General features: G+C 31.9%; 1 protein-coding gene across 2 annotated transcripts in view; it reads left to right on the top strand.

The window, feature by feature from the left end:
• The window catches only part of Zbbx (zinc finger B-box domain containing), a 138,454-nt gene that overhangs the window by 94,690 nt on the left and 19,727 nt on the right, over window positions 1-24,037 (top strand). The window contains exons 15-18 of one of the 2 annotated variants that reach the window (XM_058572245.1): window positions 155-456; window positions 8,465-8,618; window positions 13,172-13,288; window positions 19,619-19,876. In XM_058572245.1, the coding sequence (XP_058428228.1) occupies window positions 155-456; window positions 8,465-8,618; window positions 13,172-13,288; window positions 19,619-19,876 (831 nt within the window). The remainder of the gene's footprint in view (window positions 1-154; window positions 457-8,464; window positions 8,619-13,171; window positions 13,289-19,618; window positions 19,877-24,037) is intronic. The other variant, XM_046422883.2, reaches the window with a different exon arrangement.

The following is a 24,037-nucleotide window of genomic DNA, read 5'->3' as shown; positions in this document are numbered from 1 at the left end:
AAGTATTTTCATGCTGAACCAATCAGGAAAGAAATTTGGATAAAAGAAGGCTTTATTGGTAAAATTTTTATCACAAAATTTCTATTTTATTAACATTTAAATTAATTAATTTATTTGAATCTCTTTACTTTTTATAAATATGTGTTTTCAACAGCAGGAACTTCATATGTAGATTTTGACAAAGTTATGGATCCTGATGTTTATTATCTCAACATCGGAAAAATAGGGGAAAACAGCTCTTTTAAAGGAAATTTCAAAGACAAACAGATAGATACAGAAAGTAACCAAAAGTCTGATGATTCCTGTACATCTCTTGAGAGGAAGGATTCCTTGACAAATATAGATTTAGATAAACCTTCTGTTGAGGAGAAATTATCTCAACACATCAAAGAATCCTTGGAATCTAGCAATCTTCATGAAAGACCAAACTCTTCTAAAACTACAGAATCACCACTGGTAAATTTCTATTATGTTTATTATATTAACATTAGTATAAGGAATTTTCATAGGAAAATGTCACTTTGACATAACATGTTTTCAAATGCTATTTTCTATTGAAGTTAAAATGTACTTCCTTTTATTATCATGTGGTGGCTGAAGAGTAACTCATGTGAAGAATAAAACTCAATGACTTACAGGTCAGAATTTTAAGGCCCACCTCATATAAGAGTGCTATTGCTTTTACAAATGAAATTCATTCTTACAAATAATATAATAAATCCTACAGGTTTTGTTATATCTTGGTCAAAATGAAATAATGTAGATACATAGATAGAACTAATTTCTGTGGTATAATATAAGGGAAAGAAATTAATTCTTTAAGAATTAGGACTAATAAGGAAATGGTGGTGGATTTTTTTTTTTTTGGTCTGTTTCTTCTCAGAGTAGATAAACATAATGTAGCTCATTATTTTATTGTTGCCAGATTTTAAGACTAAAATTTATTCCTTAATGATATATAGTAGACGTTTTCAGTAATTGTGATTATTAATAGTAAATTCTTTGGAAGTTGGGTTATCAAACATTTTCATAATCTTTAATAATTATTTAAGATATATCTCCAGAAACCTAAACTGAAATAATAACCCTAAGTACAGAAGAATGACTATTTGGGTTGCTGTTACTTTTCTTGGGCAATTGGCTTTCTCTGCCTACTTTGTAACTTATGTTGTTTCTTTGTAAAATGAAAAATTGAGACCTCTGAAAAAACTTAGATCCCATTGAAATAAAATTCCACATGTGTATGATTTTGTCAAAATGGACCCAACTACTTATGTATAACTATAATGCTCTAATAAAAAAATGCTTAGATCCCTAAAGGAATGCATCAGAAGAAATAATCATATGTATAACAAGATGAAAGGAAACTGATATATAAGATTTGGGGTAGTTCAATCAGTACAACTTCTATCATGAAAAATGAAAATCTCAGGCATTCATTTAGTATAGGTCTTTGTTTATATAATTTTAAAATTTTATTTGTTCTTTTTAGATATACATAACAGTAGATTGTATTCTCACATATTATACAAACATGGAGTATAATTTTTTTCTAATTAGGATCCCATTCTTTTTTTTTTTAACATTTGAATCAGATGGGGTATAATTTCTCATTTTCTGAGTGTTCCGGTTGCAGAATCACAAAGTGTAGGTCTTTATATACCTATTCAATATATTTGAAATCTCCAAGTTAAGAGATTAATGCCATTGTCAAATCATTCCTATTAATAATAGACTTATGTATCTGATAGAAGTAAATCCCAATGTCTTCTAGAAAGACCTTCCTATAGTTTATCCAACAATAGAATTCCCCAAATAAAGTTCCACCTTAGAAGAGCTTATATCCCCAATTTCCAAATGAAAACAAATGATCACTGCATGAATTTCAGCGAATAAAACAGAAGAAAACCAATTTTCCAATTACCACACAGGGTATTATGAAGGTGACTTGGTAAAACCTGCTCATACGGGTGGGGGTGGGCTGGGTTATAGGAAAAGCATCCTAGCATACAGAGCCTACTCTTTAGTTCTGAATAGTAAGTCTGCCTAACCTACCAAGTTGTCACAATGTTCTGGAAATTGGGTCCTTGGAATACCAATTTCAAATTAGTGATACTTAGACAACTGCTTTAGCTCTGAATAATAATCTCCTTTGTCTCTGACCAAGAAGTCTTGTATCGTTTGCCAGAAGATAGGGTAAAGATTTGCAAAGAGGATAAATTTCAGACCTTTCACGGTTCTTGAAGACAAATAGAAAGAGTAAGTTGACAGAAATAAATTTAAGCATATAAGTAATTAGAATAGCTGTGAACAGATTAAAGTGTGAACAGATTAAATTGTATAATCTGAAGTTAGATACAGATTCTAAGTTTGGATATACAAACAATCTAGATGGTTGTTTTAAACCATAAACTTATTTAAAATTAAACATGAGGAAAAGTTTGAGAGTAAAGAAAAGCACTAACTTAAAAAAAATAATGAGAACTTTAAGATAATAAAAGCATTATCTTAAATAAAAGCAAAGGGGATTACAATGTATGTAAAATGAATTATTTGTCAGGAAAATTAAATGAAATCTGAACTTGTAGGTATCTATTAATATAACCTCAGATATATTGTAGCAAAAATGGACAAAACTACATAATATCACTGACAGACCCATCAAACCAATAGGATTTTTTTTAACTTGTGAAAATAGAGAAAATTTGAACAATGTAAATCAGCTTACAGGACAAAGTATTAACCCTGTAATAATTAGAGAATGTGTATTCTTTGCAGAAACATAGAACATTTACAAAATACAGTTTTATAACTCATTGCCAAAACAAAGCTACAAGGAAAGTCTCAATAAATCCTAAAGAAATTATATCAGACACTGTGTTTTTCAACCACAGTAAAATAAATTATAAATTGATAACAAAATGGTAAGAAAATTAAACACAATTCAAATAAGTTTGGATTAAGAAATAAATTTTAAATATTTGACATTAAATGTGACCCCAAACGATACATAATTAGCAGAAACCATACTTCAATTTTTGCATGTTGTCCTTTTTCTGGATATTTGATATGATATTTGTTCACAATACTAGGTAGTGACCTTGAGCTGTAGCTCAAAGTTAGTTACTTTACATTGTGATGTGTTGCTAAGCTATGATGTTTGTCAGGTTACATGTATTAAATGCATTTTCAACTTTATAATATTTTCATTTTAATGGTGGGTTTCTTGGGATGTAACTATTATAGTTTATGAAGCACATGTAACCATAAATGCAAGAAAATATAGAGTGAAAATTAATGAGTTATGAACCTGACTCATAAATAATAAAACAATGATAATTAACCAAACTCAAAGATATAGAAAAAAATAATGATGTTAAGTACAGAAATTACTAAGACAAAAAGTGATAAATAGTATCAGTGCAATTAGAAGCTGTTTTGTAAAAGGCTAAAGTCTACCATATTAAGACTACATATTATGTTTGGACATGTTGACCCAAAAAAAAAAAACTGAAGAAATTACAAATAAACAGTATATGTTAAGTCAGAACAGTGAATGATATAATGTTCAAATTGTTAGTTACTTATAGCATTAAAACAGTACTTTCAAAAATTTTGAAAAAAAGCTAGATGTTTTATAAATATGACTTAAGTGCTCAAGTTTGGAGCTCAATATTCAGAGGACTGGAGTGGGGAGGTAGGACATTTGAAGTGGTTAGGTCATCATACAACGTGAAATTTCTCACTAGATGACTTTCTAGCCTCCACAATTTTAAGAAATAAAATTATTTTCTTTAAAACTTTCATGTTTTATGATATTCTATTGTTGTAACACAAAATGGACTAGACACCATAAAAGCATTTCAACTAGCAGACATTCATCTATTGTCTTCTTAACTCCTTTCCTTTCATAAAAAAAAAAATACAATTAAAAAAAAAGTAAGACATAGGTTAAGTTTTGGAGGTAAATTTTAATAAGCCATTAAAGAATTGATAATTTAAATTATTCAACCTCTTATGAAGAATAGAAAAGAAGAGAAAATTCCCCAATTATTTTCTGAGGCTAGTATAACATTAATAGAGAAACTAGGAAAAGATTATTTTCCAAAATACAAATTTAGATGTCATAAAATAATAGCAAACCAAATCCAGTAACTTATGTGAAAAAGGAACTCAATTAGCGTTTTCTCAAAAATTCAGTAGCTCAATGGATGTGATAAAGCTTTTGATAAATTAAAAAAAATTCAAATAATTAGTAAAGTACATGTCCCATAATGCTAATAAAAGACATTTTACAAATACCACAGGTAATATAATCATTGGTAGTCTATATAAAATGCAAACCAATGTACCAGTTAAAATGTATGAAAGGGAACTTCTATCATACACATGGATACAGATCAAAAATATAATGTAAACATATAACTGTGAAAAAAATACATAGAGTGTAAGTGTGACATTTTTTCTTTCTATACTTGGGGTTGAACCTAGGGACACTAACACTAAGTTACATCCTCAACCCTTTTTAAAATTTTTTATGTTTAGACTGGGTCTAAATAAATTGCTGACCTGGCCTTGAAGTAACGATCCTGATCCTCTTGTCTCAGCCTCCTGAGTAGCTAGGATTATAGGAGTGCCAGAGAACCTAGCTCAGTTTTTGCAAACATTTAAGATAATTGTAACTTTTATGAATACACTCAGAAATGATAGTAATCAGAAACATGCACTGGAATAGGATATGTTAATGTCAACATAAATATCTACAAAGTCTAAAAGGTTTTGTGGTACAAATATCTGGAGCATATTAATTTGACAAAATTATGTGTCATATATTTACATTTTAAAAGTACTTCACAATTAAAACAAAAATTTTACAGTGTTACTAACTGTCGTTTGATTCCTGAAATTACTATTATAAAAATGTGCTTTTTGTTAAGGTGGTGAGTGATTACATAATTGAGTACAGTGATTTACACATAGTAAGTATTCAGGAAGTCATTATTGAAATTTATGAAAACATCCTCAACAGATTTATTTGAGAGCCTAAAGAGAATTTTTTAATATTATCCATCTGGTTGTTAAAATGATTCAGTGTAGCCTAACTGTCTTGATTTTGGCTTAGTACAACATGTTTGTTCCTTAGCTATTTTTCAGGAAGACAGTAGTTACCCACAATTTTAGGTGAGGACAGTCCCAAGTCCATGTCATCAATAGTCAGGTGATGTTTTGGAGAGGACTACATATTCCTTTGCCCTCATATTTCCAAGGGGAGAGAATAAGCTTCACCTGAAGGAGACTGCAGTTTTCCAATGAACCATGCCAGTGAGTTTCTCCAATCTTGTAGTCAGTTCTCTCCATGGAAAAAAGAATAACTTTAGTGGTTAGGGATACTAGAGTTTGATATCATCAGGACAGGGATATTGCCTTAAAATAATTTAACTCATTATTCTGCTAAGGTATTTCCTTCTCTCTGTACATGTATATCAGTCTCCTTTTGTGTAGGTATTTGCATCTGTTTCAGATGGCAATCTCCTTTATTTTGACCTCTTCTTTACCAGTAAGTTCTCAATGGTGTCTTATCCTTCCCTGCTTCTGTTATCCATGTCTTCCTGGATAAATTCACTGTAAAAAGCTTTCCCTTTAATTCCTTTCTGTTCAATAGAACAGGAATAAGGAAACATGCATGCCTATTAGGCCCTGCCCATTTTCCAATCCAGTTTCCAAGGGAAGTGGGTTACTAATCCAGTAGGTAGTTAATCCAGTAACTTGTATCTCATCTTCGCTTCCTGCAATTAATCATGGTCTGTCAAGAAAAGCTATGACTTATATTGCATCCCCAATTCCCAGCAGTGTTCTTTTACTTCTTTTATATGAGCATACCATCCTATTTGATTGATTTAGTTAGTTTTTTTTTTTTTTATTTCTGTGATCAAAAGACCTGAGAAGATCAATGTAGAGGAGGAAAAGTTTATTTGGGGCTCATGGTTTCAGAGGTCTCAGTCCATGGTCAACCAATCCATTGTTCTGGGCCCAAGGTGAGTCAGAACATCATGGTGGAAGGGCATGTTGAAGGACAGCAGCTCAGGACCTGGCAACTAGAAAGCAGAGAGAGAAAGAACTCCATTTACCAGTGATAAAATATATACCCTGAAAGCTGCTTCCCTGTAAGATACCTCCTCCATCCACACCCTACCTGCTTACAGTTACCATCCAGTTAATTCATATCAGTGGATTAATCCACCAATTAGGTCACAACTCTAACCATCTAATTATTTCATCTCTCAGTGTTCTTGAATTGTCTCACACATGAGCTTTTTGGGGATACCGCATATCTAAACCACAACATCAGTTTATAAGGTTTATCACTAAGTTTAGATATTTAGTAAAAGGTATATATTGTTTGGGTACATTCTAGTTTTATTCCATTTAACATTTTAAATTGTTCAGAACATAATATATTCTGACAAAACCTAGATCACTTAACAATCTAGAAAAGCATGTAAACATCTGGGATACATAAAGTTCTTACCAGCTTGAACCTGCTGAAATTATCAAGCACAGCGACTGTGGTAAAATGGCTTACGTGGTGCTTGTTTATTTCAATTAGGTCAGTCTGAATGTAGTTCTGGACTGTAGCAAAGTAGTTGTATGTAAAGCCTGACTTTTTCTCATGGGGGATATTGGATTGAAAAACTTATACTTTGTTGGAAGAATCTGTCAAAGAATTGTAAAGGAGTCTTCAATAGATTTAAGGGTCTGCAACTTGATAATTGCTTTTCTATAAATAAAATATTTTAACGCACTCCAACATAATTTTAAGTGAGGAATAAAAAAGTGTAAATAGTTTCATAGAAATTATCTTCCACTTAATAGGATTCAGACTGAGTGGCCCAGATTCTGTTGAGCATCTTCCAGGAGATGGCTGATTTCTACAATGGGTTAAAGCAAGAGAGAGCTCAAAGCTGTAGACATACAAAACAGAAAGCAACCAAGAGGGGAGCTGTAAAGTAAGCAGAGCTTTCTAAAGTTGACATCAGAAAAATTGGTACTTCATAGTTTGCAGACCCAATTCTTGCCCTTGAATATATTCACTTTCTTTTCAACCTTAATGATGAGACCTGGAGTGTTTTTTTAAAATCTCCTTTTATCCTAGGAGAGGCCATTCCCTAAGCAGAAATTACTTAGGTATCTATTGTGTCCAGAAGAAAATTCATGTTCTTGATTAGCATTTCCTGACACCCAAATTGAGTTGTAAGGATCTTAATTTCCCTCTTCAATTTTCATGAGGTAGAATTTTCCTGAGGAATGAAGGACTTACTGGTAGCTTTGGGAAAAACATGGACCCGTCAGAGGTCCTTGGTTCTGGATTCATGGCTATTAATAGTTAGCTTTGTGAGTTTGGACAAAACAAAACATAACCTTGTATAACTTTCCCTATATGTAAAGCAAGACTTTTTAAAACTTCCAGATTTGCAATCGTATAGATCTGAAGGAATTCTGTTCTGATCAATATCTGAGAGTCACAAAGATGTTCTGAAAAGAATGGATTTAGATTTGTCTTTGAATGGCATGTTTTATTGGTCACTAGCTTCGTTTTATATTTTCTCATTTATATGATTTGTAAATTTGCAAAGAGTTATAGCATTTGCTTTGTATTCTTTAATCCCTTGAAATAGGCTATATTTGGGCATTAATTAGATTCATCAGGGAATTTTTAAATATGGAAAGTCACTGTGATTATATCTTAAGCCATCTATAGCTCTCACTTTTGATTTGCTAATATGCTTCCTACTATATTCATGTGTTATATTCAATCACAGTTGTATCCTATCCAAGAATAAGAACATATACAAAAACAGAATAATATGGTGATGGAATAAGCCTTGGTTTCAAATTAGCAAGGCCCATGTTCAAAGCCCAATTCTGCTAGTTTATAGCTACATAAACTTTGTTAATTACTTCTCATTTTCTTGCTTGTATATTTGCCTCAAGATGAGTGTTTTGTTAACTTGGATTTTATCCCTGACCATTGTCAGATCAGACGTATTTTCCCTGGTATTTTACTTGCATCTTTGAAATTATTGTATGTATAATATACTAGGTCAATATACTAGGTCAATCGCACCACATATGAAAGGAACTCTGTATTCCAGACAATTTAGGTATGAAGACATGGAGAGAAGAAAGTAAAGAAGGGAGAAAGGAAATTTTAATTTTATTTTATGATATTCATTCTCCTTGCATTGATGACAGCATTCAGATAATTACTATGATTGTGGTTTATACACTCTTCAGAACTTATTATCTATTAATATTGTGTTATTTATGTCTCCACTGTTAGAACTTAATGAGAGAATAATTTATGCCACAGAGTACATGGTAAGATGTTTGATGAATGAATGCAGTTCTTTGTTATAATAAAGAAGAAAATAAACTTAATTTTGTTGAATATTTTGTTTCCTAGTTATTACAAGAAATAGCCCTCAGAAGTAAACCTATAACTGAACCATATCAAGGACTTGAGAGATTCTTTACTTTTGATAAAAATGAAAAACTGAACTTAATTCCTTCTTATAGTTTAGAATGCAACCATTCCAGTACTAGGATTACACTTGCAGGTAAATTTGGACATGAAATCAGATGACGTATGGACCAACCTAACAAATCTCTAACACACTTTTTAAAAACAGTCTGTTGTCATTGATGGAAATACTGGACAATTCTATGCAATGAATAAAATAACTTCCTTTTTGTCTCCCTAAAATAATTAGCTCAGTGTGAGTTACTGTATGTTTACACCTAATGCTGCTATCAAAATTTGGGGGAAAAAAAACATGACTATCATGAAATTGGGGAAAGATTCTTTTCAGAGTTTAGAGTGTGGCCTTCACTATATTATAAAATAATGTAAACCCTCTGAATTACTTCATCAGCTAAGTATTATAGGAAGATCCTTAAATTTAATCTTAAAAACAAGTCTTAAAATCTTAGGATCTGTGAAATTACTGAGACATAGCTATAATTTCCTTTTTTCTTTAATCTTCTGTATCTCGGTAAAATACACATCACTTAAAATTTAGCATCTTAATCATCTTTTAGCTTACAGATCATTGGTTCTAAATGCATTCATAATGTTTTACAACCTTCATCAGCATCCATCTCCAGAACCCTTTTCTTCTTGTAAAGCTGAAACTCTACACTCATTAAACAATAACTCCCCATCTTCTCCTTCCCTCAATCCTTGACAATCATCCTTCTACTGTTTTTATTGTTTTGATTATTCTTTTATTGTTTTGATTATTATCCTTCATTCACATAAGTGGAATCATGCAGTATTTTTTTTTATGTGTGTGTGATTGGCTTATTTCACCTTGCATAACATCCTCTAGTTTCATGCATGTTGTTTCATGTATCTGAGTTTTCTTTCTTTAAAAAAATAAAATAAAATATACAAAAGTGAGGATAGAAGGTCTGAATTAAGCTCTCTCATTCCAGCTTTTTTATTAATTCCTCCAAACTTCCAAGACTCTATGGGACATAGTTTGAAAGCCACTTTTTAGAGAAAAAGACTTTTAAAAATTCTGTTTTATGGCTGGATAATATCCCATTGTATAGTTTACCACTTTTTTTACCCATTCATCCATCAGTGTACTTTGTGCTGCTCCTGCCTTCCACTGTGGTAAGTAATGATGCTGTGAACATGTATGTGTACAGGTATCTCCTTAAGATACTGCTCTCATTTCTTTTGGGGATATACCCAAAAGTAGAATGGCTGGATCATATGGTAATTTGATTTTTAGATTTTTGAGGAGTTACTATACTATTTGCCACAGTGGCTGTACTATTTTAATTATGTAGAAAATAAGCTTAATGTTGTTGATTTTATTGATTCTTAGTTATTTACATTTCCATCAACAGTGTTCAAGAATTCTAATTGTTCCATATCCTTGACAACTAGTATTATTTTTGGTTTTATGGATGATAGTAATCTTCCTGAGTCTTAGGTGGTGTGTCTTTGTAGTTACTTGTAGTTTAGATTTACATTTCCCAAATGATTCATGATACTAAGCATCTTTCCACATGCATATTAGTCATTTGGATGGCATCTATGAGGTGATATCTATTCAAATCCCTTGCTCATATTTTTGGTCAGGTTGGGTGTTTTTTGTTTTGTTTTTTTGAGTAATTCTTTTTTGAATTCTGGATAGTAATATTATTTGCAAGTTATTTTCTCTGTCATTCTGTGACTTGCTTTTTTTTTGAGGAGGTGGGGAGTACTGGGGATTGAATTCAGGGTGCTAATCCACTGAGCTACATCCCCAACCTTTTTAGTTTTTATTTTGAGACAGGGTCTCACCAAGTTCCTTAGGGCCTTGCTAAGTTGCTGAGGGTAGCTTCAAACTTGTCCACTCCTACCTCAGTCTCCTGAGTTCCTAGGACTATGGATATGCTTCATCATGCCCAGCTGGTAGTATTTTTTGATGAAGAATTTTTTTTTCTTAATGTTATTTTTGTCTATTTTTTTTCTTTTGTTTCATGTGCCTTTTATACCAAGTCCAAGAAATCATTTCCAGATCCAATATTTTGAAACTTTGGTCCTTGTTTTCTCCTAAGAGTTCTATAGTTTTATTTCTTAGATTTATATCTTCATCCATTTTTAGTTAATTTTCATAGTTGATATTAGATAAAAGTCCACATTCACTCATTTGCATATGGATTTAAGGTTTTTTAGCACCTTTTGTTGAATAGACTGTTTTTTTCTCCATTTAATGATCTAAACATTGGTGTCAAAAATTATTTGACTAAAAGAATAGATTTTAAGTGTTTTTACCAGACATAAAAGTACAGGTTGTGTTAGGGATGTTAGCTGCTTAATGATGAAGTGCTTGCCTGGCATGTTTGAGACCCTGGTTTCAATTCCCAGTTTAGGAAAAAAAAGGTATGTATTGTGAAGTAAGGCATATGTTAATTAGCTTAATTTTATCTATTTCACAATTTATTCAACTTCAAAGAATCATATTGTGTACCCTAAATGTATTCAATTTTTGTCAACTAACAACAATAATTTTGCCATGAGGGTTTACTTCTGGGTTCTATATTCTCTTCCATTGGTCAGTACAACACTGTTTTGATTACTGTGTCATTATAGTACATTATAAGATCAGGAGGTATCTTTCAGCTTTGTTCTTGTGTTTCAAGATTGTTTTGACTATTCAGGGTCATTTGTGATTCTATATGAATTGTAGGATGGGTTTTTCTACTTCTGCAAAAAATATCATTGAGCTTTTGGTAGGGATTGCATTTAGTCTATAAATTGCTTTTGGTACTTTTGACATCTTAGCACTACTAGGTCATGCCCATGACTATGTATTTATGTTTTCTTTTATTTTTTTCATCAATGTTTTCATTTTTCATTGTGTAAAGGTTTTATCTCCTTGGTTGAGTCCTAGATATTTTATTACTTGTTATGGTAGTATAAACAAAATTATTTTCTTAATTTCTATTTTAGGGTGTTCATTGCTAGTATAAAGAAATGTAGTTGACTTTTTAGCCTATTTTGCTGAGTTCCTTTATTATCTCTATTTAAATTTGTGTGTGTGTGTGTGTGTGTGTGTGTGTGTGTGTGTGTGTGTGGAAATTCTAGGGTTTTCTAACAAATAAGATCGTATTTTTGAACAGAGATGATTTTATGTCTTCGTTTCTGATGTGGGTGCAACCCCCCCCCCCCCGCCTTTTTCTTTTTTTTTTTTTTTGCCTAATTTCACAGGATATATTTTACTATATTGAATAGAAGTGTTGAAAGCCAGCTGTCCTTTACTTGTTCCAGAGCTTGAAAAAAAAAATAAAAGCTTTCAGTATTTCACTATTACACATCATGCTTTCTTTGGGTTTTCATATGGAATGGATTATGTGGTGGTAATCTCTAACTCTTGCTATTTTGCTGAGAGCTTTCATTGAAAGATGGTATTGCATTTTGTGAAGTATATTTTACACATCAATTATTCAGTTAAGGTTTGGTGTATTACACTGATCAATGTGATCGATGTTCATATGTTAAACATTCCTTATATTCTAGGAACAAATCCTGGTCATGTAGTATATTCCTTTTAGTGTGCTGCTGAGTTTTGTTTGCTAGTATTTTGTGGACGATTTCTTTCATCACTGCTTGTAAGAGATATTGGTCTAAATCTTTCTTTTCTTGTAGTGTCTTTGTGTGGCTTTGGTGTCAGGGTAATGCTGGCATTATAGATCTTTGAAAACATTTAAGAAGGATTGTTATTTGTTCTTCTTTAAATGTTTGTCTGACCTCACCATAAAGCCATTAGGTCTGGGATTTTTTCGTGTGTGAGAAACTTTTTTTTTTTTAATTACTGACTCAATATGCATGTATATATTCAAATTTCTCATTTCTTTCTTTTTTTTGGTACTAGGGATTGAACTCAGGGCCTCACACATGAGTGCTCTGCCACTAAGCTACACACTCAGCCATTTTTTTATTTTTTATGTTTTTTCCAGCCATTTTTAAAAAATATATTTATTTGGTTGTAAATGAACACACAGTACACAGTATCTTTATTTATTTTTATGTTGTGCTAAGGATTGAATCCAGTGTCTCACACATGCAAGGCAAGCACTTTACCACTGAGCTACAGCCTCAGCCCACACACCCAGCCTTTTTTAATTTTTTATTTTGAGATATGGTCTTGCTAAATTGCCCAGGCTTGTCTCAAGTTGTGCAATTCTCCTGCCTCAGCTTCCTAAGTTTCTGGAATTACAGATGTCTATCATCAGGCCTTACTTCTTGATTTTGTAATTTTGTTTATAAAGCTGGATCTTGGTGTTTTTTATATTATTTCGTTTTCTATGTGTTTAAACATGTGTATTCATGTGTAAAGTATTATACCTTATGTTGTATTTTTTATCTTTCAAAAAATATTTATTTCTCTTCAATATGCATGATTATATTTGCAATTTTAGTTTACTTTTTCTTTTTAATCAAGATTTATGAATTTAATGGTTTTTATGAGATTCTTTATTTCATAATACATCTTTTTAAATATGTATTCCTTAATTCAGATGAATATCGTTCAGTAAGATAATATAATAAACCAATCACATTGATTTGCCTAATTCTATACTTTATATTATTTCAACCATTTTTCCATTTCAGGAGATAGAGAATGGATCCCAGAAAGTAGCTTAAGTGTACATGCTAATAATGCAGTTGCCTGTGGTCTTGTGCAGAGTTTCCAGTCTCTTTCATCAAGTGTATACAAGCAAAAAAAGGGTAAGGCTGGATACAAGGTAGCGATGCCATCTTTGTGGGTCATTTTATTTTATTTTTTTTATTTTTATTTTTTTTAAAGAGAGAGAGAGAGAGAGTTAGTTTTTTAATATTTATTTTTCAGTTCTCGGCGGACACAACATCTTTGTTTGTATGTGGTGCTAAGGATCGAACCCGGGCAGTGCGCATGCCAGGCGATTGCGCTACCACTTGAGCCACATCCCCAGCCCTGTGGGTCATTTTATTTAGTATTTTTTTTTCTCAGCAGTTTACTAGGCACCTGAATATTAGATTTTGCAATTATAATTATTTTAACTAAATGTCCTAGAATTTTTCTTCCAAAAAAACCAAACCAGACCAAACCAAACCAAACTAAAACATTGAGTAAGTAAGTATACATATTATTTCTCTCAAAATCATGAATTCTAGTCTTAGCTGTTTTCTGCAACAATGTGTTAGATAACACTATTTGCAACTTGCAGCTTAAGATAGTCTATCCTGAGTGATCCTTATAAAATACACACTGAATTTCATAATGCACTCAGGAAGCAGTATATTCATACCAGATTTCTTGTACTCTTGATTGGATTTAGCCATATGTAAAACAAATGTCCTAGATTAAGATTATTCCTTAGAACTGGTTTTGCAAGTTGTTTGGTTCTAATAATTGCTGTATGTGTTATCCATGGGATTTTGATTTCAAAATGATTTCATGGTTTTTACATAAGATAATTTTGACATATCGAATGATCATTGTAATATTTTCCTAATGTGTGCATCACTAGCATTATTATGTCATTTCTGTTATTCATTTACACATGCTTAAAGTATGTTTGCTTTACTCTGTACTTGGCATAAAGTTGCAGTAGATAACTCATGAATTAAGGCAATTCAATGCACTGGTGTTGAGTATGTGAACACTATGCTAGGTCCTGGGAATTAAGGGATACCTAAGTCCTCCTGATAGACCTTAGGGAGCTTACAATTGAGGAGGAATCCTTGACACAGTGAGCTAATTGCCTTGGTTTAAAGACTCTCTTAAAACCTGATATTTAATTACATATGATTTGTTCACTTATGTAAGATTTATATGGCTCTCTTGCCCGAAACCCTATGATTAAATCTCTTGGCTAGCTGAGATTCCTTCAATATGCATTTATGTTGAGAATCTGTCAGTTATAAATGTTTTTTAGAAGAAAAACCATCCAGTTATGATAAAAAAAATTTTGGCTCTATAATTAGGTACCTATTCTCACATCAAATTCCAGAGAAGCTTCAAAAATTCTGGTAACTTCTATCTGAGGCAATCAGAAGGAACTGTTTTAAGTCACTATATTGATAAAAATAAATTCATAATGCATGCTATGAAAAATTTGTTACTAAGACAAATTTTTAATAAATAGCCAAATACTTTTAAGTATTTATAAGTATTTAAGTATCAATTTGGGCAGATCAGTGTGTGTCAATAATTTGCTATGAAAATCCTGGTGATACCCTTGTCTCTATGGCCTGAGATTCTCCAACCTCAAAGTGAGCATAATCAACTGGGAAACAGATGTAATGCTGATTTCTGTATCTCACTCTTAGTGATTCTGATTCATTTAGGCTGAGGTAAGGCCCTCAAATTTGAATTTATCAACAATTAATTGTAATGCTGATATAGATACTTCAAAATTTATATTTTGAGAAACAGTTGTATAAATATGTAAATGCATAAGTGATAAATTTATAAAAAGTATGAATAATGTAATTTTTTGAAATTGATAGGTAATTAATGATAGCACATACTGTCAGTAATAATATATATTTGCATTTTATTTAGGAATAGAGATGATGAATAATGACTGTCACTGAAAATATAGATATGCAAGATGTTAGAGAGTATGTGACATTTTAGTTAAGTCTTTAAAAAGTAATAACATTTATCAGTGAGGGGAGTTGCAAAATGCCTTTCTGGACAGAGGTAGTAGCCTGAAATAAAATAAAATGTTCCGGAAATATTGCAAGTTATAGAAATCTTATATTCTGAACTGATGCCAGCATAGAAAGGGATTCCAATTTTTCTAAGATTTTAAAATTTGTGACTATATATACATTGTAATACTTACGTGATTAGCAACAAGTACATTGATACTCTGCACCCCCTGCTAAAAGTTACTCCTCTTCCACCCCATCTTCCTGTCTCTGTATATAGCAAGGGCACCCAAACCTTGATCAGGCCTGAAACCTAGGAGTCACCTTGAGTGGCTGCAGCTTATTCATAGGCAAATCCTGCTGATTTCAGCTCCAAAAGCCAGCACAAACCTAAACACTTCCATCTTCACTGCTCAAGATAAGCCCAAGCCAGTTGCCTGTCATCTCTCACTTGTCTCCCAATTTCATTTTTACCCCTTCCCAAACCATCTTACTATGATTTCTTCTCATCAAATTCTACTGTTTGTAGTCAGTGAGTAAATTGTTTATCCTTACAGTCATAAAATTATTTATATTTATAGTTTGTAGGAAGTGAAACATACTTTCAATAAATTTAAAACTTAAATAGCATCACATGATTTTCCTGCCTAAAAGTATTCCAAAACTTCCCAAGAAAGGTAGAAAAAAATTATATTCATTCTACGCATCACACAGCAATATATGAGTTGGTTACCCTTCTCTCCTAACTGCATATTTTCTACCCTGTAGCCAAGTGGATCCTCTCTGTTCTTAGGTAGGTCATGCCTTTCTTAGTATATTCTAAAATATGCTTGTCCAGGATGCTCTGCTGCAACCTTTCACTCCATCCTTGGACCTTTCTTCATATGACTGGTTCTTTCACCAGTCTTAGTCCCGATTTTACCTCCTTAGATAGGGCTTTCAGTACGCTATTTAACTCTAGTCTCTTGAGTCCTTCTATTCTTTCTCATAGAACATATCACAGACATTATCTTATTTGTAGGGTTTTCTGCTATCCCCACCTTGCTTAGAAAAAAAGCAAGGACTAGCTAGTCTTCTTGTTAGTGTGCCTTCAATGTAGAATGGGGGCTAGAACCTTGTAAGTCTTCAGTGTGTATTTCTGAAAGAGGGAAATAGGATAGAAAGCATGAGTATTCATTTGGAATGAAATTTGAGGGTAGGGGTAATGTCTCATTCACTTTGAATACCCTGAATTAATTAACTCAAAGAATTAATTAACGATTTTATAATTGACTCAGGCTGAGCATTAATTCACAAGTTCTCAGAGTTTAAGGAGATTTAAGACATTATACTGTTTTATTCCTTAATTTTATAGGTGTGATATGGATTACTATCTGTGTCTAGGTCATAAGCTGATTTCTAATTCAGTGAGATGTGACAATGATGTTCTTAGCTCCTTAGCTTAGCATTTTTTTTCAACTAAGCCAATACTACTCAATAAAATTTCCTTATATTTTCTAGAACTCTTAGAAATTGAATTTCTGTTTGTTTGTTTGTTTGTTTTTTAATGTATGAACGCTCAGCAGTTTACATAATGGAACAAGAATGTCAATGGACAATGTTTTGCCAACTTTATTCAGGCTTAAAATAATGTGTCCTTTGACATATTTAGTAACATATTTTGGTAGCATATTTAGTAACATATAATTATTTGTTACTAAAATGCTACCCCAAAAGCCTGTTGATATGTGTTTTATCAAGTTCTAATGTTATATTTAGAATTGCAATAATAAAGTGCCGTATTAAATACTATTCAAGGAGTGATTCCTATTTTATATCTATCTGTATTTTTATGCCCATTAACTAATACCACTGTATTTCATCTCATCAATATTCAGCATAGTTTAATTGGTAATCATGGGACATATATTCTTTAGCTAACACCGAGAAAAATTAATTTTGTTTTATTTGTGGTTAGCTGAGATTGGCATGAATCATTTTTTAGATTATATTGCCCATGATGGCACAAGTTTCTCTAAAAGTAATTTCTTATGTTTGTAATCTACAAAGTAGGCTATTTTTTATTATGGAATGATTGCCTCAACAGTGGCATTTTTCATTAATGCCAGTCAATGTGTCAATCCTTAACCATAGCAATAATATTAATAAGCTTGCAAATTAAATACTAGAAAGAATGACATGTTTTCCTAAATGAACAATAAGTAAACAAAATCAACAACCAAATTGGGACTCCTTCTATCTCATCCTGTGATTTGGTTACTTTAAATTACCCTTGAACATATTTCCAGTAAGAAATATGGTCTGTCTATTTGCTGTGTGTTAAGCATAAGTCTGACCCATCCCCTGTGTACCTTTTCTCTCTTTTGGGAACAATTAGCTTCAAATACTGTGGCAACCAGATGTTGTTGTAAGAATTCAGCAAGTGTTGTGCTCTCCTGAGTTTTCTGAAGGGCATCTACATTATTTTAAATTATTCTAACTTCATATTTTTCTGAGATGGAAGAAGTCCAGTTCTTACTAATAGTATCATCTTTTTGTTTGTTTTATTTTAATAAGAGTACTAAATTTCTTCAAGTTTTACCTTGACTGAGAAATATTATAATACAGGAGAAGAGTGTGGTTTACCCATACTCCCAGGTCCTCTGAGTTCTGTATAAATTTCCTCTGGTACCCACTGGCTTCCATATAAGAGCGACAAGCTTGCATGATGGCTGTGAACGAAATATCCATTCTTTGCAATATAGCACATAAAAGAGGAAACCACTTCTAAATTCAAGTCATTAAAATAATTCTTTAGAATATTTATATACATACATATATTTTAAACATATTTTTTATTAGTTATTTTTCTTCAGAATTGTTTCTGAGCACAAACACACACAAAAGGGCCAGAAGCTTATTTTAATTTATTCCTAATTTTATTCCCACAAAAAATATTTTAAAAATTAATTTCTTCAATGTTCATTAAAATTGGTGCCCTTTGGAACTTAACCTCACTCAGCTTTAATTGCTTAAACAATTACATACTGCAACCAAATGCTTCTTAAGGTTATCTACATTCAAAGTAAGTTTTTCCAGCTAAGGAAAAAGAAGATGAACTCAATAGTCATTAAATGTTTTATATAGGATGACTGAATGTAGCCACTTTTTTGAATTTTGCATTTTTCTTTGAATCAACAAGAGTGGGCGTAATGTTACATAGCATATGTTCAGTCAAATCATGTTTTTCATGAGAATGACAATTGCACTTCTTTAAAAAATCTAATATTTTACACAAAGCCAGTTTGTGTTAAGAGAATGCAAAATGATTACCATAAATATGTTAATAAATAAATGTATTTATGTTTACTATGAATATATTTCTAAATCAGAAAAATAATTTAGTACATTTAAAAATTTACCGATGCTGTGAATTTTTTAAATCTGTTCTTGAAAATTCCCTTGGCCTTTATTAAAGAGTATTTTGTGAGAAATACAAAATTACAAATTAGTTATGTTGCATAGGATTTGAAAGGATTCTTTTCCCTACTATTAAAAACAAAAGCAAAATGACATCAACAAAAAATGCTTAGTGTTGAAGTAACCAACTAAACCAAACTTTTGAACAGATAAAAGAGTGGTCATCTTAGTTGAATAAAGTAGTAACCTGACTTAGGTCTGTGCTTCTGGAATTTGTAAACTAAAGTACCCTATAAGGCAATGGAAAGTGAACTGTCAGAATACAGAGAAAAAAGCACATCGGAGATACAGGTCAGACTTAGTACACAGCAAACAGATCAGACTTCTTATAGGAAAATTATAGATGTGATCTCACTTAGTTTAAAAACTGTGTTTTTCTAAAATTTCACACAGATTTTGTATATTAGACTGTTTAATCTCCATATTTTTAAATAAAAGAATAGATTACACACTGTCAATACAATTGATTCACTAGGAAGTGGCCTCATGTTCATCGTAGAGGTTGTTTTCTCTTGTGAGATACATACTTGAATTTGGGATGGACTAAAAGATTGTGTGTTGTGCTGGTCTGAAGTTGACTTGTTTTATAGATATTTTGCTTTAGTGATAGTGAAATCAATTTGCTTCTAAATATTAAAAAATAGGGAAAATACTCAGAAGGTTTTTTTTTTTTTTTTTTTGGTCTTTGTGACAGGGGATGAAAATCAACAGTCAGTTTTCGCATAATATTTGAAATCCATTTTTTGTTTGTTCATTTTGTTTTGGTCTTGGGTTTGAGCCCAGGGTCTTGCCTCATGCCAGGTATGTGTTCTACCATTGAGCTATATCCTGAGCCTGATTTTCTCATAAAATTTGTTGCATTATATTCACTGCTCTGTCTTCAGGAAGCTGGTATTTTATATTGCAAAATACTCAAAATTTTAAAAACAGTTGATTGGATTCTTTTTCTTTTTGTTTTAGGCCAGAAGTCACAGAGACCTTCAACAGCAAATTTACCACTTTCCAACTCTGTTAAAAACAGCTCCAACTGCCTTTCATCCTCTCAGCCTCGACCAAGAAGTGCAGCTGTTCGATCATTATCTAGAGCTGCTTCGGAAATTTTAGAAATTGAATATATTGATATTACTGGCCAGAATGAACCTTTCTTAGATAACACAGCTGATCAACAAACTTTAGAGAGTTTGGAAAAAGAATTAGATGTGCTGAGAAATCATGCAGGTAATGCTTTTTTTTTTTTTCTTCACTCTAGATAATGTTAACTTTGTCCTCTGTTACATTCTTCACCTTATTCTTAAAAAGAAGCAAGCAAAACAGGTCTTTCCTTTCTTTCTTCAGCTATCAACTTTGGATACATCTTGCTAACACCCTGAAAAAGTTCTAAAATGCATTGCTGCCCAGTCACAACAGAGATGGTCCCCTAGCAAACCAAGTGCACAGCCAAATTGTGGCATAAGGATCTCTGTGTATTCAGAAAAATCAAAACCAATACTAGACATATTTCTCTTTCTACAAACCCAGTGAAGTTTTAATCACTCTAGCTTTAAGTAAAACTGTTGTCCAATACCCTTGTTGAAAATTGAGCCTGTTAGAACTTTTAAAGCAGTGCTTCTGTAGCTTTAAAGTATTCATAGATGCCCCAGGGGATCTTGTTAAAATGCAGATTCTGATTGAGTCCTCATTTCTGGGATGGGACCTGAGATTTTTCACATCTAACAAGTACCCAGATGATGCCAATTTTGCTCTTTAGCAAACCACAATTTGAGGAGAAATTTTACTTGTGCTCTCTGTTTGCAACCTCAATGGGGATAGTCTTGCCAATGGTGACCACATTCTTGAATGTGCAAAGGTCTGGTTGAATAACAAAATATCAAAATATCCTCTTATTTTCATCAGAAGGTCATTCACACAATTTGAAGGAAGTCAACCGCAGGTCCAAAAGGTAGGCTAAAATATTCTGTGGTCCTGTGTGTTCTACATTTGCTCTTCTCTTTGTTTCTGTTTTTGTTTTATCCTATTTAATGATCTCTTTCCTTACTTACCTTTGAAAAACAACCTTGCTGTTTTTCTGAAAAAGATATATCAGCATTTGAAAACTGTAAGCAATAAAAAATACAAAAAGAAAGCTAAAACACCCAAAAAACTCACTACTCTTTATTATAATTAATACATACTAGTTGTGCAAATTGATAGGATTTACTGTCATAATATTTCCTTACATGCATATATCACCCATCGATTGTACCCATTGATTGAACCCCATCGAGGTTCCTCTATCCTCCCTATACTCCTATTTTACCATCTTTCCCAACTTCCTTAGCCCTCTTCCCAGTACCTTGTAGTACCTCTTCTGCTTTTAGGACTTTTTGTTTATTTGTTTCTGTGTATGAAAGAAAACATGCAATAATTGTCTTTCAGTGTCTGGCTTCTTTTGCTTAACATGCTATTTTTCCTCTTCCACTTAAATGTCCAGATATCATTCTTCATATGATGGAGTAATTCCTAGGTGCTGTTGTGAATGGTGCTATAATAAACATGGTTGTTCGGGAATTTTTGTTTGTGCTGATTTCATTTTTCTTTGGATATCTATCCAGAAATGGAATAGCTGGATCATATATGGTAGCTCTGTTTTTAGTTTTTTGAGAAACCTTCATATGTTTTTAGCAATGGCTGTAATGAATTACAATCCCAACAGTGTGTATAAGCATTCTTTTTCCTCACATCCTGGCCAGTATTTGTTATTTGTTACTTTTTTATATAATAATCATTTTAACTGGGGTAAGATAGAATCTCATTGTAGTTCCATTTGCATTTCCCTGATGGCTAAAGATATTGAGTCATCCTTTCATGTATTTGTCATTGGTATCTCTTCTTTTGAGATGTGTCTATATCATTTGAGATTGTCTTGTTTTTTTGATTTTGATATTAAGTATTTTCAGTTCTTAATATATTATAGATATTAATCTTCTGCCAGACAAAGAGCTGGCAAATATTTACTCATATTCTGTAGGTTGTCTCTTCAATCTGTGGATTATTTCCTTTGCTATACAGTAGTTTTAAAATTTGATGTAATACCATTTGTCATCCTTTGCCTTTGTTTACTGTGCTTTTGGAGTTCTAGCCAGGAAACAATAGCCTGAACCAGTATCTAGAAATTTATTCCCTAGTATGTTCCTCTAGAAGTTTCAGAACTCAGATCTTACAGAACTACCTTTGATCCATTTTGACTGATCTTTGTACAGGGTGAGAGATTGACCCCATAGGTCAATTTTCAATCTTCTATATGTGGGTATCAGTTTTCCCCATACCATTGGTTGGAGATCTTTTTTCTATTATATGTTTTTAGTAGCTTTGTCAAGATTAAGTTAGTTGGTTGTTGATATGTGAGTTTATTTCTGAGTTCTCTACTGAGTTCCATTGGTCCATGTATCTGCTTTTTGTGCCAGTATCATGTTGTTTTTGTTACTGTGGATTGTGAAATCAGGTGTTGTGATACTTCCAGCATTGCAATTTTTGCTAAAGATTACTTTGGCTATTCATTTATTTCTACTTCTGTATGAACTTATGATTGTGTTTTTCTAGTTCTGCAAAAAATGCCTTTGGAATTTTGATAGGGATTGCATTGAATCTGTAGAGCACTTTGGGTAGTGTGGATGTTTTAACAGTATTAATTCTCTCAACCCATGAACATGGGAGGTTTTCAGTCTTTTAATATCTTCTTCCATTTCTTCAGTATTTTAAAAATTTTCATTGTAGAGGTCTTTCACATCCTCAGGTTTATTCTGAAGTGTGTGTGTGTGTATATGTGTGTGTATTTTGCAGAGATTGAACCCCCAGGAGTACTCTAGTATTGAGCTACACCATTAGCACTTTTTATTTTTTATTTTGAGACCAGGTCTTACTACGTTGCTGAGACTAGCCTCCAGTTAGATAATGTTAATAATAGATAATGTTAGCCTTATGAATCACTAGGATTATAGGTGTGCACCACTATGCCTGGCTTATTTATTTATTTGTGGTTATTTTGAATATGATTGCTTTCCTGATTTCTTTCTCAGTGAGTTCATTATTGGTATATAGGCAAGATATTGGTTGTGTATGTTGCTATTGTATCCTGATAGTTTACCAATTTGTTTCTCATTTCTGAGAGTATTGGTGTAGAGTATTTAGGTTTTCCTAAAACCTAATATAAAGTCACATTATCTCAAACAGGGATAATTTAACTTCCTCTGTATGTATGCCTTCTTTTCTTTCTTTTAAGTGATTATTTTGGCTAAAATTTCTAGTACTCTATTGAATAAGAGTGCTGAAAATGGACACCATTATCTCATTCCTGGTTTTAGTGGAAATGGTTTCAGTTTTTTCCTGTTGAGTATGATCATGCATAGCATTTATTATGCAGAGGTATTTTCCTTCTATAGCTAATTCATTCAGGACTTTTATCATGAAGAAATGTTGAATTTTATCAAATGCTTTTTCTGTATCTATTGGGAAAATGAGGTGATATATATCATTAATTCAATTCATGTGCTGCATTAAGTTTATTGATTTGCATTAAACCATCCTTGTAGCCCTGGAATAGAAAACAATTGATCATGGTGTATGGTCTTTTTAATGTGCTATGAATTCAACTTACAAATATTTTGTTGATGATTTTTGTATTTATGTTTATTAGAAATATCATTTTACAATTAATTCCTTTTAAAAAAAAAATTCCTTTCCCTTCCTTTCTTCCTTTCTTTTGTTGGCCTTGTCAGGTTTGAGTCATACTTTTATAACATTGAATTTGGTTTCTTACCTTCCTATTTAATGTAGTAGTTTGAGGGGCATTGATATTTGTTCTTTATTTAAAAGTTTGGTAATATTCAGCAAAGAAGAAATTCAATCTTGTTTGGGGGACTTTTTATTACTGATTCTATCTCATTACTTGTTAGTGGTCTATTTATTTAGCCTTTTAAAATATTCTTTTCACTCAATTTTAGTGGGTTATGTATGTCCAGAAATTTGTCTATATTTTTTATTTTACAATTTATTACTATATAGTTTTTCAAAATATTCCTTGTTGATCCTTTGAATTTCAGTGATATCCATAGTAATGTCTCATTTTTTCACCTCTAATTTTATTTATTTGGCTATTTTTTTCTTTCTTTTTGTTTGTTTAGCTAAAAGTTTATAAATTTTATCTTTTCAAAGATTTAACTCAGTTTCATTTTTATTGTTCTCTTAGTCTCCATTTCATTTATTTGTGCTCTGATTTTTATAATTTTTTTCTTCTACTGATATGGGGGTTTTGTTTTTCTTATTTTTCAAAAAACTTTGAGAGTCATCATTTGGTTATGTACTCAAAATATTTTTTTTTATGTAAACACTCATTGTCATAAA

This window comes from Marmota monax, unplaced genomic scaffold (assembly GCF_021218885.2).
Source record: "Marmota monax isolate L192 unplaced genomic scaffold, Marmota_monax_Labrador192_F-V1.1 WCK01_AAM20220418_F8-fsc00110, whole genome shotgun sequence".
NCBI classification, from domain to species: domain Eukaryota; kingdom Metazoa; phylum Chordata; class Mammalia; order Rodentia; family Sciuridae; genus Marmota; species Marmota monax.
This window is presented reverse-complemented; position numbering and strand designations above follow the sequence as displayed.